The sequence below is a fragment of the Oncorhynchus clarkii genome, chromosome 9 (genome assembly GCF_045791955.1).
Source record: "Oncorhynchus clarkii lewisi isolate Uvic-CL-2024 chromosome 9, UVic_Ocla_1.0, whole genome shotgun sequence".
Taxonomy (NCBI): Eukaryota; Metazoa; Chordata; class Actinopteri; order Salmoniformes; family Salmonidae; genus Oncorhynchus; species Oncorhynchus clarkii.
This window is the reverse complement of record NC_092155.1, coordinates 11,096,594-11,114,093: the sequence shown is the minus strand read 5'-3', so window position 1 is coordinate 11,114,093 and position 17,500 is coordinate 11,096,594. Positions and strand designations below refer to the sequence as shown.

The 17,500-nt window shown below is 44.3% G+C and overlaps 1 protein-coding gene across 1 annotated transcript in view; it reads right to left on the bottom strand.

Annotated features, from left to right (window-relative positions):
- Positions 1-17,500, bottom strand: part of LOC139417086 (actin-binding protein WASF3-like) — a 114,325-nt gene that overhangs the window by 58,141 nt on the left and 38,684 nt on the right. Inside the window, exons 2-4 of the mRNA XM_071166334.1 lie at positions 13,545-13,687; positions 5,189-5,323; positions 1,123-1,276 (exon numbers count right to left, since the gene is read on the bottom strand). Of these exons, the coding sequence (XP_071022435.1) occupies positions 1,123-1,276; positions 5,189-5,323; positions 13,545-13,677 (422 nt within the window). The 5' untranslated portion in view covers positions 13,678-13,687. The remainder of the gene's footprint in view (positions 1-1,122; positions 1,277-5,188; positions 5,324-13,544; positions 13,688-17,500) is intronic.

The window sequence follows — 17,500 nt, the reverse complement described above, 5'->3', positions numbered from 1 at the left end:
GGTGGGGTGGCTGTGCTTTGGCAAAGTGAGTGGGGTTATATCCTGCCTGGTTGGCCCTGTCCGGGGGTATTGTTGGATGGGGCAACAGTGTCCTCTGACCCCCCCGTCTCAGTCCCCAGTATCTACACGTCAATAGTCTATGTGCAGGGGGGCTAGGGTCAGTCCCATTTGCTGTCTCAAGCTCTGAATCCTCGGCTATGAAAAGCCAGCTGACCTGCTGCACCCTCTATAACCACTGTGATTATTATTTGACCATGATGGTCATCTATACACGTTTGAACATCTTGAAGAACGATCTGGCCTTAATGGCAATGTACTCTTACAATCTCCACCCAGCACAGCCAGAAGACTGGCCGTTCCTCTTTAGGTTCCTGCCTTTCTAGGGAGTTTTCCCCTGGCCACTGTGCTTCTACATGTGCATTGACTGGTCTCTGGGGTTTTAGGCTGGGTTTCTATATCAGCACTTTGTGACAACTGTTTATTAAAATATATTTTGATTGATTGACTACTTGTATGAGTTGGTAAACAAACTGAAAGGGGGCACACTGCCACCTAGAGCGTGTTGTTTAAACAGGTATGAAGACAAGGGTGATGATATACTGTCACCGAGAGTTATGGAATGTTTGCTCATGAGTATACTTCCTTGGATGAGTCCTCCCGATGACCTGGAATTATGGGATCTTTCCTTAACCCCTAGGAAGTCCCACCCAGTTGAATCCATCAAAATGGTGAAAGTCCTTAATGTGGCTGCCCATGCTAAAACAGGCTTTTCGGCACTACAGTCCACTACAGGGCTTCCACCATTTTAATGTAGTCAACTGGGTGGGACTTCCCACTTTATTGGCTGATCCCTCCTGGTGACCCTGTTGGAGTAATGTTCAAACGGGTCATCAGGAAGGATCAGCCAATCGTGAAGAATTTACTACTTCAAAATGGAGATAGTCTCATGGTGCTGCCCATGCTGTCACAGGTTTCATAATGACACTGATACTTTCCATCTCCATGGCGATGCTACATCTCCACCACAGGATAATGAACTGAGGTTTTCGACCCCACCTGTTGGTCCTAGTGACCTACTGACCAATAGGGGCTCAGTATATTGAAAGGAGGAAGTACACTCACCTATAAGGGCTGAGTATGTTGAGAGGCGGAGGTTTGTCACCACGGTGGTACATCTCTACAACAGGGTTAGGGACTGAGGTCCGTGACACCACCTGCTGGTCCTGGATGGTACTGCTCTTAAATGCCTTACGCATGTTGATATCCTGCAGAGACACTGGAAAGAGGGAAGAGGAGGACAGAGAGGATGGAGGGAAGGAGAGAGAGAGAGAGAGAGAGAGAGAGAGAGAGAGGGAGAGAGAGAGAGAGAGAGAGAGGGGGAGGGAGATAGAGAGGAAGATGCGGAGAGAGAGAGAGAGAGAGAGAGAGAGAGAGAGAGAGAGAGAGAGAGAGAGAGAGAGAGAGAGAGAGAAGGAGATAGAGAGGAAGGAGATAGAGAGGGTTAGAAGGGAAATATGTCAGAATGTTTCAGCCCATAGAACAACCCTACCCTCCTCATCTCTTGAATCATGCCCAGAGAGGAGTGCTTTTCTGCGCTACAGTGTGGCTGGAGGAATATATCTCTTTATGTGTGTGTGTGTGTGTGTGTGTGTGTGTGTGTGTGTGTGTGTCTGCAACTAGGTCTCACAGTCTCACGTCAGAATTGGACGTTCATCCATGTTTCTCAAACTTTAGATTTCGAAATTCTTCCAGACGGTTAAATATAGCCCTTAACTCTGAATGGTTAAGGTTAGGCTTAAGGTTAGGCTTAAGGTTTGGGCTTAAAACAAAAATCTAGCACTGGATTTGAACCTTTAGACCCAGATCAACCATCAGAACCTTTAGACCCAGATCAACCATCAGAACCTTTAGACCCAGATCAACCATCAGAACCTTTAGACCCAGATCAACCATCAGAACCTACTGAGTGGAGCGTTTCTCCCGCCGTCTACAGACCTGGATGGATGTTGAATACTGATTTACATCACGGGTGACCTGGCTGGTATCTGCCAGGGTGTGTGTGTGTGTGTGTGTTATATGAGATCGACACACATAAACACTCTACACAGATATGCACCCTCACAGACACACTCTCTCTCCCTATCTTGCTGTCTCTCTCTCTCTCTCTCTCTCTCTCTCTCTCTCTCTCTCTCTCTCTCTCGCTGTCTCTCTCTCTCCTTCGCTCTCGCTGACTCTCTGTCTCTCTCTCTCTTTCTCACTGTCTCTCTCTCTCTTTCGCTCTGTCTCTCTCTCTCTTTCGCTCTGTCTCTGTCTCTCTGTCTCTCTCTCGCTGTCTCTCTCGCTGTCTCTCGCTGTCTCTCCCTCTCTCTGTCTCTCCCTCTCTGTCTCTCGCTCTCTGGGTAGGGAGAGTAAGGAGTGAGGGGGTAGGGAGAGTAAGGAGTGAGGGGGTAGGGAGAGGAAGGAGTGAGGGGGTAGGGAGAGTAAGGAGTGAGGGGGTAGGGAGAGGAAGGAGTGAGGGGGTAGGGAGAGGAAGGATTGAGGGGGTAGGGAGAGGAAGGAGTGATGGGGTAGGGAGAGGAAGGAGTGAGGGGGTAGGGAGAGGAAGGAGTGAGGGGGTAGGGAGAGGAAGGAGTAATGTATAGCAACATTAATCTCATATCCACTGTGGTTTTAATATATAGCAACATTAATCTCATATCCACTGTGGTTTTAATATTGTAACGACCCTGGGTTTATAAACTCTCTGAGTCGATAAAGTGCCGGACCTCGGGTTCGAAGGTCAAGGGTTCGAGACCTGCTCCCTGCTGTTTCATTAAAATATAATTGTATTTGTTAAGCACCTTCAAATGCAATATCCTCACTGATTACACACACACACACACACACACACACACAGACTCTGAGTTTCTCATCAAAACTCTGATTGAATCTGACTGATAGCACCGCCTGAAATACTCTTTTAATCAGTGAGTGGCTCGTTACAGAGTAACTAAACTAGACTGTAACAGAATCAGTTGTAAGTCAAGAGACTATTGACTTCAAAACAGTGTCAGACAGACAGACAGACAGACAGACAGACTTCAAAGTGGACCCATACTGAGATCTTAAAGTTTCTCTCCATCTCTCTCTCCTTCTCTCCTTCCTTGTCCCTTTCCATCTCTTCCTACCACCTCCCTCCCTCCCTCCCTCCCTCCCTCCCTCCCTCCCTCCCTCCCTCCCTCCCTCTTTCCATCCTGCCTCTGATGTTACCCCATGTATCCTTGAAGACTTCTGTCCCTATGTCTGTCTGTACGCCTATTAGGAGGAACCACACACGTGTACGCACACACACACACACACACACACACACACACACACACACACACACACACACACACACACACACACACACACACACACCTGGTTCTAACTCCCTGTCTGATGCCAATACAGTGCTACTCTATGGGACTGAAGATACAAGGCATTCCTATGGGACTGAAGATACAAGGCATTCCTATGGGACTGAAGATACAATGCATTCCTATGGGACTGAAGATACAAGGCATTCCTATGGGACTGAAGATACAAGGCATTCCTATGGGACTGAAAATACAAGGCATTCCTATGGGACTGAAGATACAATGCATTCCTATGGGACTGAAGATACAAGGCATTCCTATGGGACTGAAGATACAAGGCATTCCTATGGGACTGAAGATACAAGGCATTCCTATGGGACTGAAGATTCAATGCATTCCTATGGGACTGAAGATACAATGCATTCCTATGGGACTGAAGATACAAGGCATTCCTATGGGACTGAAGATACAAGGCATTCCTATGGGACTGAAGATTCAATGCATTCCTATGGGACTGAAGATACAAGGCATTCCTATGGGACTGAAGATTCAATGCATTCCTATGGGACTGAAGATACAAGGCATTCCTATGGGACTGAAGATACAAGGCATTCCTATGGGACTGAAGATTCAATGCATTCCTATGGGACTGAAGATACAATGCATTCCTATGGGACTGAAGATACAAGGCATTCCTATGGGACTGAAAATACAATGCATTCCTATGGGACTGAAGATACAAGGCATTCCTATGGGACTGAAGATACAAGGCATTCCTATGGGACTGAAGATGCAAGGCATTCCTATGGGACTGAAGATACAAGGCATTCCTATGGGACTGAAGATACAAGGCATTCCTATGGGACTGAAGATACAAGGCATTCCTATGGGACTGAAGATACAAGGCATTCCTATGGGACTGAAGATACAATGCATTCCTATGGGCGAGAGAGACACATACCACCCTAATAGCACATAGTATGTTAGACATGGACAGACATACAGACAGACAGACAGACAGACAGACAGACAGACAGACAGACAGAGGAGAGGAGAGGTAAGGAGAAGAGAAGAAGAGAGGTGAGGTGAGGAGAAGAGAAGAGAAAAGAAGAGAAGAGAGAAGAAGAGAGGAGAGGTAAGGAGAAGAAGAGAGGAGAGGTGTGGAGAAGAAGAGAGGAGAGGTAAGGAGAAGGAGAGGAGAGGTGAGGAGAAGAGAAGAGAGAAGAAGAGAGGAGAGGTAAGGAGAAGAGAAGAGAGAAGAAGAGAGGAGAGGTAAGGAGAAGAGAAGAGAAGAAGAGAGGAGCGGTAAGGAGAAGAAGAGAGGAGTGGTGTGGAGAAGAAGAGAGGAGAGGTAAGGAGAAGAAGAGAGGAGAGGTGAGGAGAAGAGAAGAGAGAAGAAGAGAGGAGAGGTAAGGAGAAGAGAAGAGAGAAGAAGAGAGGAGAGGTATGGATAAGAGAAGAGGTGAGGAGAAGAGAAGAAGAGAGGAGAGGTAAGGAGAAGAGAAGAGAGAAGAAGAGGGGAGAGGTAAGGAGAAGAGAAGAGAGAAGAAGAGAGGAGAGGTAAGAAGAAGAGAAGAGAGAAGAAGAGAGGAGAGGTAAGGAGAAGAGAAGAGAGAAGAAGAGAGGAGAGGTAAGGAGAAGAGAAGAGAAGAAGAGAGGAGCGGTAAGGAGAAGAGAAGAGAGAAGAAGAGAGGAGAGGTAAGGAGAAGAGGAGAAGAAGAGAGGAGAGGTAAGGAGAAGAGAAGAGAGAAGAGAGGAGCGGTAAGGAGAAGAGAAGAAGATCTCAGGTGATCATACCTCTTGAAACCCCCCCCCCCCCCCCACACACACACACACACACAGACACACACCTTCTTCCACGGTAGAGTCTAGCTGTGTGACTTTGACAGCCAGTAGGTCCACTCTCTCCTGGAGGCTGTTCATTCTCATGTAGAAGCTGTTGGCTTCGTTGAACAGATCCCCAAAGATGTCCTCTGCATAACGACCTGCAGGGTGGAGACACGTTAATACACACACTGTAGACACACTTGAGTGAGCACCACACACACACACGTATAGACACCCACACAGGATAATAGACAGACACACACACATGTACGCACACACACACACATAATAAAACAGAGCTTAATCAACGGGCTGGGATTCTGTATCGTCTCTCTGCAGGGTGCCTCCTATAGAGCTGCTGGCTGACAACCAGTGGAGAGCAATACATTACACTCTGCCTGCTCCAGTGTGTGTGTGTGTGTGTGCGTGTGCGTGTGCGTGTGCGCGTGTGTGTGTGTGTGTGTCTCCACGTCTAATTGTCCAGGGACCCTGCATATCCCCAGTTGAATATATTACAACACAGATGAAAACAACAGCAGCTCCTGTAACATTGCAAGGTTCCTGTGATGTCACAGATGAAAACAACAGCAGCTCCTGTGACATTGCAAGGTTCCTGTGATGTCACAGATGAAAACAACAGCAGCTCCTGTGACATTGCAAGGTTCCTGTGATGTCATTGACTGGATGTAACGGAGGACGACTCCCTGTTATACTTCATATCGACACACAACACATTAATCATGCACTTGCCACTTCCTACTGACGCTCATTCTAACTGCAATCCCTATACGGAGCACAGTAACAACGACAGGTGAACGGGTGTGTGTCTTAAAGTGGCGAGAAGCTTCTAGAATATTCTAGAATATCCCCAAAGGAGAACCATTAGACCACAAACCACAATAACAATGTGTACTAACTTCAAGGGCTGCTACACTCGGGAGTTTGTGTTAGCAACCACTCTACTTTTGTAGCGACTGGCTTTACGCCGTTTTAGAGGTTGAGCTAAGTTAGTGTGGCTCTACTGTAGAGATGGAAATACAATAAGCTGACCCTCTGACCCAGACACCTAAAGATAATACTAGCTGTAATGTAGCTCCTATTGGATAGCTGAGTCGAGTTAGCGAAAAAAGGCTGCCTCCACAAGAGAGGACATTGTAAGAACCAATTCTGCAAAGTTTATTTTCTACATTTTATTTTACCTTTATTTAACCAGGTAGGCTAGTTGAGAACACCTTTATTTAACCAGGTAGTCTAGTTGAGAACACCTTTATTTAACCAGGTAGTCTAGTTGAGAACACCTTTATTTAACCAGGTAGGCTAGTTGAGAACACCTTTATTTAACCAGGTAGGCTAGTTGAGAACACCTTTATTTAACCAGGTAGTCTAGTTGAGAACACCTTTATTTAACCAGGTAGGCTAGTTGAGAACACCTTTATTTAACCAGGTAGGCTAGTTGAGAACACCTTTATTTAACCAGGTAGTCTAGTTGAGAACACCTTTATTTAACCAGGTAGTCTAGTTGAGAACACCTTTATTTAACCAGGTAGTCTAGTTGAGAACACCTTTATTTAACCAGGTAGGCTAGTTGAGAACACCTTTATTTAACCAGGTAGGCTAGTTGAGAACACCTTTATTTAACCAGGTAGTCTAGTTGAGAACACCTTTATTTAACCAGGTAGGCTAGTTGAGAACACCTTTATTTAACCAGGTAGTCTAGTTGAGAACACCTTTATTTAACCAGGTAGGCTAGTTGAGAACACCTTTATTTAACCAGGTAGGCTAGTAGAGAACACCTTTATTTAACCAGGTAGTCTAGTTGAGAACACCTTTATTTAACCAGGTAGGCTAGTAGAGAACACCTTTATTTAACCAGGTAGGCTAGTTGAGAACACCTTTATTTAACCAGGTAGGCTAGTTGAGAACACCTTTATTTAACCAGGTAGTCTAGTTGAGAACACCTTTATTTAACCAGGTAGGCTAGTTAAGAACACCTTTATTTAACCAGGTAGGCTAGTTGAGAACACCTTTATTTAACCAAGTAGGCTAGTTGAGAACACCTTTATTTAACCAGGTAGGCTAGTTGAGAACACCTTTATTTAACCAGGTAGGCTAGTTGAGAACACCTTTATTTAACCAAGTAGGCTAGTTGAGAACACCTTTATTTAACCAGGTAGGCTAGTTGAGAACACCTTTATTTAACCAGGTAGGCTAGTTGAGAACACCTTTATTTAACCAGGTAGTCTAGTTGAGAACACCTTTATTTAACCAGGTAGGCTAGTTGAGAACACCTTTATTTAACCAGGTAGGCTAGTTGAGAACACCTTTATTTAACCAGGTAGGCTAGTTGAGAACACCTTTATTTAACCAAGTAGGCTAGTTGAGAACACCTTTATTTAACCAGGTAGGCTAGTTGAGAACACCTTTATTTAACCAGGTAGGCTAGTTGAGAACACCTTTATTTAACCAAGTAGGCTAGTTGAGAACACCTTTATTTAACCAGGTAGGCTAGTTGAGAACACCTTTATTTAACCAGGTAGGCTAGTTGAGAACACCTTTATTTAACCAGGTAGGCTAGTTGAGAACACCTTTATTTAACCAGGTAGACAACCTTGCGACCTGTCCAAGATAAAGCAAAGCAGTTCGACACAAACAACAACACAGAGTTACACATGGAGTAAACAAACATACAGTCAATAATACAATAGAAAACAAAGTCTATATACAGTGTGTGCAGATGAGGTAAGATAAGGGAGGTAAGGTAATAAATAGGCCATGGTGGTGAAATAATTACAATTGAGCAGTTAAACACTGGAGTGATATATCTGCAGATGAGGATGTGCAAGTAGAAATACTGGTGTTCAAAAGAGCAGAAAAACAAAAACACATATGGGGATGAGGTAGTTGGTTGGGTGGGCTATTTACAGATGGGCTGTGTACAGATGGGCTATTTACAGATGGGCTGTGTACAGATGGGCTATTTACAGATGGGCTGTGTACAGATGGGCTATTTACAAATGGGCTGTGTACAGATGGGCTATTTACAGATGGGCTATTTACAGATGGGCTATTTACAGATGGGCTGTGTACAGATGGGCTATTTACAGATGGGCTGTGTACAGATGGGCTATTTACAGATGGGCTATTTACAGATGGGCTATTTACAGATGGGCTATTTACAGATGGGCTATTTACAGATGGGCTGTGTACAGATGGGCTATTTACAGATGGGCTATGTACAGATGGGCTATTTACCTGATGGGCTATTTACAGATGGGCTATTTACAGATGGGCTATTTACAGATGGGCTATTTACAGATGGGCTATTTACAGATGGGCTATTTACAGATGGGCTATTTACAGATGGGCTATTTACAGATGGGCTGTGTACAGATGGGCTATTTACAGATGGGCTATGTACAGATGGGCTATTTACAGATGGGCTATTTACAGATGGGCTATTTACAGATGGGCTATTTACAGATGGGCTATTTACAGATGGGCTATTTACAGATGGGCTATTTACAGATGGGCTATTTACAGATGGGCTATTTACAGATGGGCTATTTACAGATGGGCTATTTACAGATGGGCTATTTACAGATGGGCTATTTACAGATGGGCTATTTACAGATGGGCTATTTACAGATGGGCTATGTACAGATGGGCTATTTACAGATGGGCTATTTACAGATGGGCTATTTACAGATGGGCTATTTACAGATGGGCTATTTACAGATGGGCTATTTACAGATGGGCTATTTACAGATGGGCTATTTACAGATGGGCTATTTACAGATGGGCTATTTACAGATGGGCTATGTACAGATGGGCTATTTACAGATGGGCTATTTACAGATGGGCTATTTACAGATGGGCTATTTACAGATGGGCTATTTACAGATGGGCTATTTACAGATGGGCTATTTACAGATGGGCTATTTACAGATGGGCTATTTACAGATGGGCTATTTACAGATGGGCTATTTACAGATGGGCTATTTACAGATGGGCTATTTACAGATGGGCTATTTACAGATGGGCTATTTACAGATGGGCTATTTACAGATGGGCTATTTACAGATGGGCTATTTACAGATGGGCTATTTACAGATGGGCTGTGTACAGCTGCAGTGATCAGTAAGCTGCTCTGACAGCTGATGCTTAAAGTTAGAGAGGGAGATAAGTCTCCAACTTCAGTCATTTTTGAACATTTTCCAGTCATTGGCAGCAGAGAACTGGAAGGAAAGGCGGCCAAAGGAGGAATTGGCTTTGGGGGTGACCAATGAGATATACCTGCTGGAGGGTGTGCTACAGATGGGTGTTGTTATGGTGATCAGTGAGCTGCGATAAGGCGGAGCTATGCCTAGCAAAGACTTATAGAGGACCAGGAGCCAGTGGTATTGGCGACAAATATGAGGCGAGGACCAGCCAACGAGAGCATACAGGTCGCAGTGGTGGGTAGTATATGGGGCTCTGGTGACAAAATGGATGGCACTGTGATAGACTGCATCCAATTTGCTGAGTAGAGGGTAGGAGGCTAATTCGTAAATGGCATGCCGAAGTCAAGGATCGGTAGGATAGTCAGTTTTACGAGGGTATGTTTGGCAGCATGAGTGAAGGAGGCTTTGTTGCGAAATAGGAAGCCGTTTCTAGATTTAACTTTGGATTGGAGATGCTTAATGTGAGTCTGGAAGGAGAGTTTACAGTCTAGCCAGACACCTAGGTGTTTATAGTTGTCCACATATTCTAAATCAGAACCGTCCAGGGTGGTGATGCTAGTCGGGTGGGAGGGTGCGGGCAGCGATCGGTTGAAAAGCATGCATTTGGTTTTACTAGCGTTTAAGAGCAGTTGGAGGCCACGGAAGGAGTGTTGTATGGTGTTGAAGCTCGTTTGGAGGTTAGTTAACACAGTGTCCAAAGAAGGGCCAGATGTTTACAGAATGGTGTCGTCTGCGTAGAGGTGGATCAAAGCATCACCCGCAGCAAGAGCGACATCACTGATATGTACAGAGAAAAGAGTCGGCTGAGAATTGAACCCTGTGGCACTCCCATAGAGACTGCCAGAGGTCCGGACAACAGGCCCTCCGATTTGACACACTGAACTCTATCAGAGAAGTAGTTAGTGAACCAGGTGAGGCAATCATTAGAGAAACCAAGGCTGTTGAGTCTGCCGATAAGAATACTGTGATTGACAGAGTCGAAAGCCTTGGCCAGGTCGATGAAGACGGCTGCACAGTACTGTCTTTTATCGATGGCGGTTATGATATAGTTTAGGACCTTGAGCGTGGCTGAGGTGCACTGGTGACCAGCTCGGAAACTAGATTGCATATCGGAGAAGGTACGGTGGGATTCGAAATGATCGGTGATCTGTTTGAAAGAGAGTTTGAACAGACTAGTAATAGGGGTTGCAACAATGGCGGCGGATAATTTTAGGAAGACATCACAGCACAGTTGAAAAATGTATGGCAAATATAAATCAAAAACTGACGTTTGGGTTGAGTGGAGCTGAAGGTTGGGATTAAAAACAACAAGATAACTAATGTAAAATACATTGTGTCCATAAATTTAACTAGGCAAGTCAGTTAAGACTTGCCTAGTTAAGTCAGTTAAGACTAAGTTAACCTTTTTATTTACAATGATGGCCTAGGAACAGTGGGTTAACTGACTTATTCAGTGGCAGAAAGACAGAATTTTACTTTGTCAGCTCAGGGATTCAATCCAGGAACCTTTCGGTTACTGGCCCAACGCTCTAACCACTAGGCTACCTGCCGCCCCCTAGAGAGATGGATGGGAGGGGTTGATGGTAGCTGAAGGATGGGATTAAAAACAAACAAAATATAACTGTTGCAAGGAGCATTGTGTCCGTAAATTGTATATAGTGTGTATAAATGGGAAGTAGAAGCCTAAGTGTTGTTGTTCATTACTTTACTCCAATTAGGGGAGGGGTGGCAGGGTTAGGGGAAAATAATCAAGGAAAATATATTTTTAAAATATATGTAAATACAGCACCAGTCAGAAGTTTGGACACAGCTACTCATTCAAGAGTTTTTTCTTTATTTTTACTATTTTCTACATTGTAGAATAATAGCGAAGATATCAGAACTATGAAATAACACATGGAATCATGTAGTAACCAAAAAAGTGTTAAACAAATCAAAATATATTTTAGATTTTAGATTCTTCAAAGTAGCCACCCTTTGCCTTGATGACAGCTTTGCACACCCTTGGCATTCTCTCAACCAGCTTCACCTGGAATGCTTTTCCAACAGTCGTGAAGGAGTCCCACATATGCTGATCACTTGTTGGCTGCTTTTCCTTCACTCTGCGGTCCAACTCATCCCAAACCATCTCAATTGGGTTGAAGTCAGAGTATTGTGGAGGTCAGGTCATCTGATGCAGCACTCCATCACTCTCCTTCTTGGTCAAATAGCCCTTACACAGCCTGGAGGTGTGTTGGGTCATTGTCCTGTTGAAAAACAAATGATAGTCCCACTAAGCGCAAAACACATGGGATGGCGTATCGCTGCAGAATGCTGTGGTAGTCATGCTGGTTAAGTGTGCCTTGAATTCAAAATAAATCACAGACAGTGTCACCAGCAAAGCACCCCACACCATCACACCTCCTACCCCATGCTTCACGGTGGGAACCACACATGCGGAGATCATCCGTTCACCTACGTCGGTTGGAACCAAAAATCTCAAATTTGGACTCATCAGACCAAAGGACAGATTTGCATCCATCTAATGTCCATTGCTTGTGTTTCTTGACCCAAGCAAGTCTCTTTTTCTTATTGGTGTCCTTGAGTAGTGGTTTCTTTGCAGCAATTCGACCATGAAGGCCTGATTCACGTAGTCTCCTCTGAACAGTTGATGTTGAGCTGTGTCTGTTACCTGTTCCCGGAATTTATTTTGGCTGCAAACTGATGTGCAGTTAACTCTAATGAACGTATCCTCTGTAGCAGAGGTAACTCTGCGTCTTCCTTTCCTGTGGCGGTCCACATGAGAGCCAGCTTCATCATAGCGCTTGATGGTTTTTGCGATTGCACTTGAAAAAACTTACACAGTTATTGAAATCTTCAAGATTGACTGACCTTCATGTCTTGGACTGTCGTTTCTCTTTGCTTATTGGAGCTGTTCTTGCCATAATATGGACTTAGTATTTTACCAAATACGGCTATCTTCTGTATACCACCCCAACCTTGTCACAACACAACTAATTGGCTCAAAGGAAATTCCACAAATTAACTTTTAACAAGGCACACCTATTAATTGAAATGCATACCAGGTGAGTACCTCATGAAGCTGGTTGAGATAATGTCAAGAGTGTGCAAAGGTAATATATAAAATATTAAATATATTTTACAATATTTTTACACTTTTTTGGTTACTACATGATTCCATGTGTTATTTCATAGTTTTGATGTCTTCAATATTATTCTACAATGTAGAAAATAGTAAAAATAGAGAAAAACCCTGTAATAGAAGGTGTTCTAAAACTTTTGACTGGTAGTGTATACATACAGTGGGGAGAACAAGTATTTGATATATTTGATAATTACTTAAAAATCATACAATGTGATTTTCTGGATTTTTGTTTTAGATTCCGTCTCTCACAGTTGAAGTGTTCCTATGATAGAAATTACAGACCTCTACATGCTTTGTAAGTAGGAAAACCTGCAAAATCGACAGTGTATCAAATACTTGTTTTCCCCACTGTATATTAACATTTACCAAATAATATATGGGGGATTGGAACTACATTGATGGAATCTACAATCTATCTGGAATATTAAAGCTGATCTACCCCCTTAAAAAAAAGTGATGATGCTGTTTGTATGTGGCTGCTATGAAAGTGAACTGCGTGTACACGTGATCAGGTGTGTATTCATTCGGCCAATTCTGTTGAAAAAACGTTTCTTTAATGAAAGCAAACGGAACAAAACGGGGATAAACCTAACTGCATTTTTAAAATAGAAACTCTTGAACTAATGATTACACACTAGATCAACTAGATGCAGGCTGGAGTGTGCTAGGAGGTTTTGAATATGTCACTGTCTGTCACCTTGATTACTCAAATGTATCTCTCGACCTCGACCTAGCATACATCTGTGTTACATTGAGCTGGGTGAATGGAAAATGAATGACAGTCATCCAATATGCTGTAAAGAAATAAGGTCATGCTCATTAAAAATATTAATCGTCCTCCCTCATCATAAACGGCACCGACCACCACTGGTGTAAAGTGAAGTTGCCCCTAGATGGTGATCTTGGGTCAGTTTTTCATTTTCTCCATTACAATTTAATGTAAGGTTTTGTGAAGGGGAAGCTGATCCTAGATCTGTACCTCAGGGAAACGTGACCCTGAAACACACTACTTACTTAGGCTGCCCAGCTGTTTGATGATGGCAGCGAGGGTGCTGTTGGTAACACACTCCAGTTCACTGGTGACTCCATCAGGTACAGCACCTCGACACAGGTGTCTGGGCTCTATACAGCGCTTTACCAACGGCATAGTGGCTCACCTGGGGAGAGAGAGAGAGATATATGGAGAGATCAGTATGGAGAGGAGGGAGAGAAGGACGGACAGAGAGAGAAAGATGTCTGGGCTCTATACTGTGGTGAACCTACAGCATGGTGGGGGATTTGGGGAGAGAGAGAGATATATAGAGAGAGATAGAGAGAGAGAGAGAGAGAGAGAGAGAGAGAGAGAGAGAGAGACAGAGACAGAGACAGAGACAGAGACAGAGAGACAGAGAGACAGAGAGACAGAGAGACAGAGAGACAGAGACAGAGAGAGAGAGAGAGAGAGAGAGAGAGAGAGAGAGAGAGAGGAGAGAGAGCATTGTGGCAGGTGGGGCAGCAGGTAACCTAGTGGTTAGAGCGTTGGGCCAGTAACCGAAAGGTTGCTAGATTGAATCCCTGAACTGACAAGGTAAAAATCTGTTGTTCTGCCCCTGAACAAGGCAATTAACCCACTGTTCCTAGGCCGTCATTGTAAATAAGAATTTGTTCTTAACTGACTTGCCAGGTTAAATAAAGGTTCAATTAAAAACTAAAAATAATAATTGTCCTGCTGGAAAAAACAAGTTTTCTTCCAGGACATTCTCCACCAAATTTCACAGTGGGTGCGAGACACTGTGGCTTGTAGGCCTCTCCAGGTTTCACACCCACTGTGACATTTGGTGGAGGATCGGTGATGATCTGGGGGTGCTTCAGCAAGGCTGGAATCGGGCAGATTTGTCTTTGTGAAGGACACATGAATCAAGCCACGTACAAGGTTGTCCTGGAAGAAAACGTGCTTCATTCTGCTCGGACAATGTTCCCCAACTCTGAGGATTGGTTTCTCCAGCAGGACAATGCTCCATGCCACACAGCCAGGTCAATCAAGGTGTTAATGGGGGACCACCAGATCAAGACCCTGTCATGGCCAGCCCAATCTCCAGACCTGAACCCCATTGAAAACCACCAGATCAAGACCCTGTCATGGCCAGCCCAATCTTCAGACCTGAACCCCATTGAAAACCACCAGATCAAGACCCTGTCATGGCCAGCCCAATCTCCAGACCTGAACCCCATTGAAAACCACCAGATCAAGACCCTGTCATGACCAGCCCAATCTCCAGACCTGAACCCCATTGAAAACCACCAGATCAAGACCCTGTCATGACCAGCCCAATCTCCAGACCTGAACCCCATTGAAAACCTCTGGAATGTGATCAAGAGGAAGATGGGTGGTCACAAGTCTTCAAACAAAGCCGAGCTGCTTGACTTTTTGTGCCAGGAGTGTCATAAAGTCACCCAACATCAATGTGAAAGACTGGCAGAGAGCACGACAAGATGCATGAAAGCTGTGATTGAAAATCAGGGTTATTCCACCAAATATTGATTCCTGAACTCTTCCTAAGTTAAAACATTAGTATTGTGTTGTTTAAAAATGCATATGAACTCATTTTATTCGAGGTCTGACAACCCTGCATCTTTGCTGTTCTTTTGAACAGCTGTCATTTTCTGCTCTAAATGGCAATATTTTTATTTGGAATTTGGGAGAAATGTTTTCAGTAGTTTATAGACGGAAACAAAAATAGTAATTTTACCCAGACACATACCTAGAAACAGTAAAACCAGAGAAACGTATAATTATGCAGTGGTCTCTTAATTTTATCCAGAGTTGTATATTATTAATTTTAGAACAGAGGAAAGACTGCCTCCTACTGGTCCTCCAACACCACTTCCAGCAGAATCTGGTGTCCCATCCAGAACCAACCCTGCTTAGCTTCAGAGGCAAGCCAGCAGTGGGATGCTGCTGACCTAACTATCTCCTAACTACATCCACTGATACAGAGACATGGATCTGATCTATGATCAGTGTTAGTATAACTAAGCTTGGTGACATTGGGCTGGTGTCAGGCCCGCGGGGCACAATTGCCTGTCTAGCTGCTTCTTGTCAGTGTGACTGGGATCCGTGCCCAATGAGCCGGAACGCTACAGAGCTATTACTGCTCTAATGCTGGGCTGTCTGGTCACAGGGGAGAGGACAACATTTGGAGAGGCAACTGAATAAGTCCCAAATAGCACCCTACTCCCTATATAGTGCACTACTTTAGACCAGAGCCCTACAGTACCCTATCAAGCAACAACTGCCACATGATTGGGGATCAAGATGTCCTTTTGGAAAGAGAGAAAACGGTTTTGCAAATAACTCTCTCTCTTTCTGTCCCTCCTTCTCTGTCCCTCTATCTTTCTCTCTGAAGAAGCTACAAGTGCGAAGAGCTGTAGCCTTCACTCTCTTCTGACAGCTGTTCTGTTAGATAGAGCTGTAGCCTTCACTCTCTTCTGACAGCTGTTCTGTTAGATAGAGCCGTAGCCTTCACTCTCTTCTGACAGCTGTTCTGTTAGATAGAGCTGTAGCCTTCACTCTCTTCTGACAGCTGTTCTGTTAGATAGAGCTGTAGCCTTCACTCTCTTCTGACAGCTGTTCTGTTAGATAGAGCTGTAGCCTTCACTCTCTTCTGACAGCTGTTCTTTTAGATAGAGCTGTAGCCTTCACTCTCTTCTGACAGCTGTTCTGTTAGATAGAGCTGTAGCCTTCACTCTCTTCTGACAGCTGTTCTGTTAGATAGAGCTGTAGCCTTCACTCTCTTCTGACAGCTGTTCTGTTAGATAGAGCCGTAGCCTTCACTCTCTTCTGACAGCTGTTCTTTTAGATAGAGCTGTAGCCTTCACTCTCTTCTGACAGCTGTTCTGTTAGATAGAGCTGTAGCCTTCACTCTCTTCTGACAGCTGTTCTGTCAGATAGAGCTGTAGCCTTCACTCTCTTCTGACAGCTGTTCTGTTAGATAGAGCTGTAGCCTTCACTCTCTTCTGACAGCTGTTCTTTTAGATAGAGCTGTAGCCTTCACTCTCTTCTGACAGCTGTTCTGTTAGATAGAGCTGTAGCCTTCACTCTCTTCTGACAGCTGTTCTGTTAGATAGAGCCGTAGCCTTCACTCTCTTCTGACAGCTGTTCTGTTAGATAGAGCTGTAGCCTTCACTCTCTTCTGACAGCTGTTCTGTTAGATAGAGCTGTAGCCTTCACTCTCTTCTGACAGCTGTTCTGTTAGATAGAGCTGTAGCCTTCACTCTCTTCTGACAGCTGTTCTGTCAGATAGAGCTGTAGCCTTCACTCTCTTCTGACAGCTGTTCTTTTAGATAGAGCTGTAGCCTTCACTCTCTTCTGACAGCTGTTCTGTTAGATAGAGCTGTAGCCTTCACTCTCTTCTGACAGCTGTTCTGTTAGATAGAGCTGTAGCCTTCACTCTCTTCTGACAGCTGTTCTGTCAGATAGATCTGTAGCTTCCCTCTCTTCTGACAGCTGTTCTGTTACATAGATCTGTAGCTTCCCTCTCTTCTGACAGCTGTTCTGTCAGATAGAGCTGTAGCCTTCACTCTCTTCTGACAGCTGTTCTGTTACATAGATCTGTAGCTTCCCTCTCTTCTGACAGCTGTTTTGTCAGATAGAGCTGTAGCCTTCACTAGATTTTAACTGTGACAGTGTGTGTGACGTGTCGTACCAGTGGGTGTGTTTGTGTATGAATGTGTGTATCTAGTGTGTGTGGATGTGTGTGTATTGTGTGTGTGTGTGTGTGTATTCATGCCAGTTATCTATGTGATAGCAGTTGTCACAGTGATTATCTTGGAAGCGTGGGAGAGACTGAGGGAATGGCTGACTTCCAGAGTGCTGACCTGGGAAAACACACACACAATCACACACACACATGCGCACACACACTGCCTGCCAAGACAGGAAAAGCAAACCAGGCCACTAATGAAATGTGTAGATGAACCCTAAGTCTGTG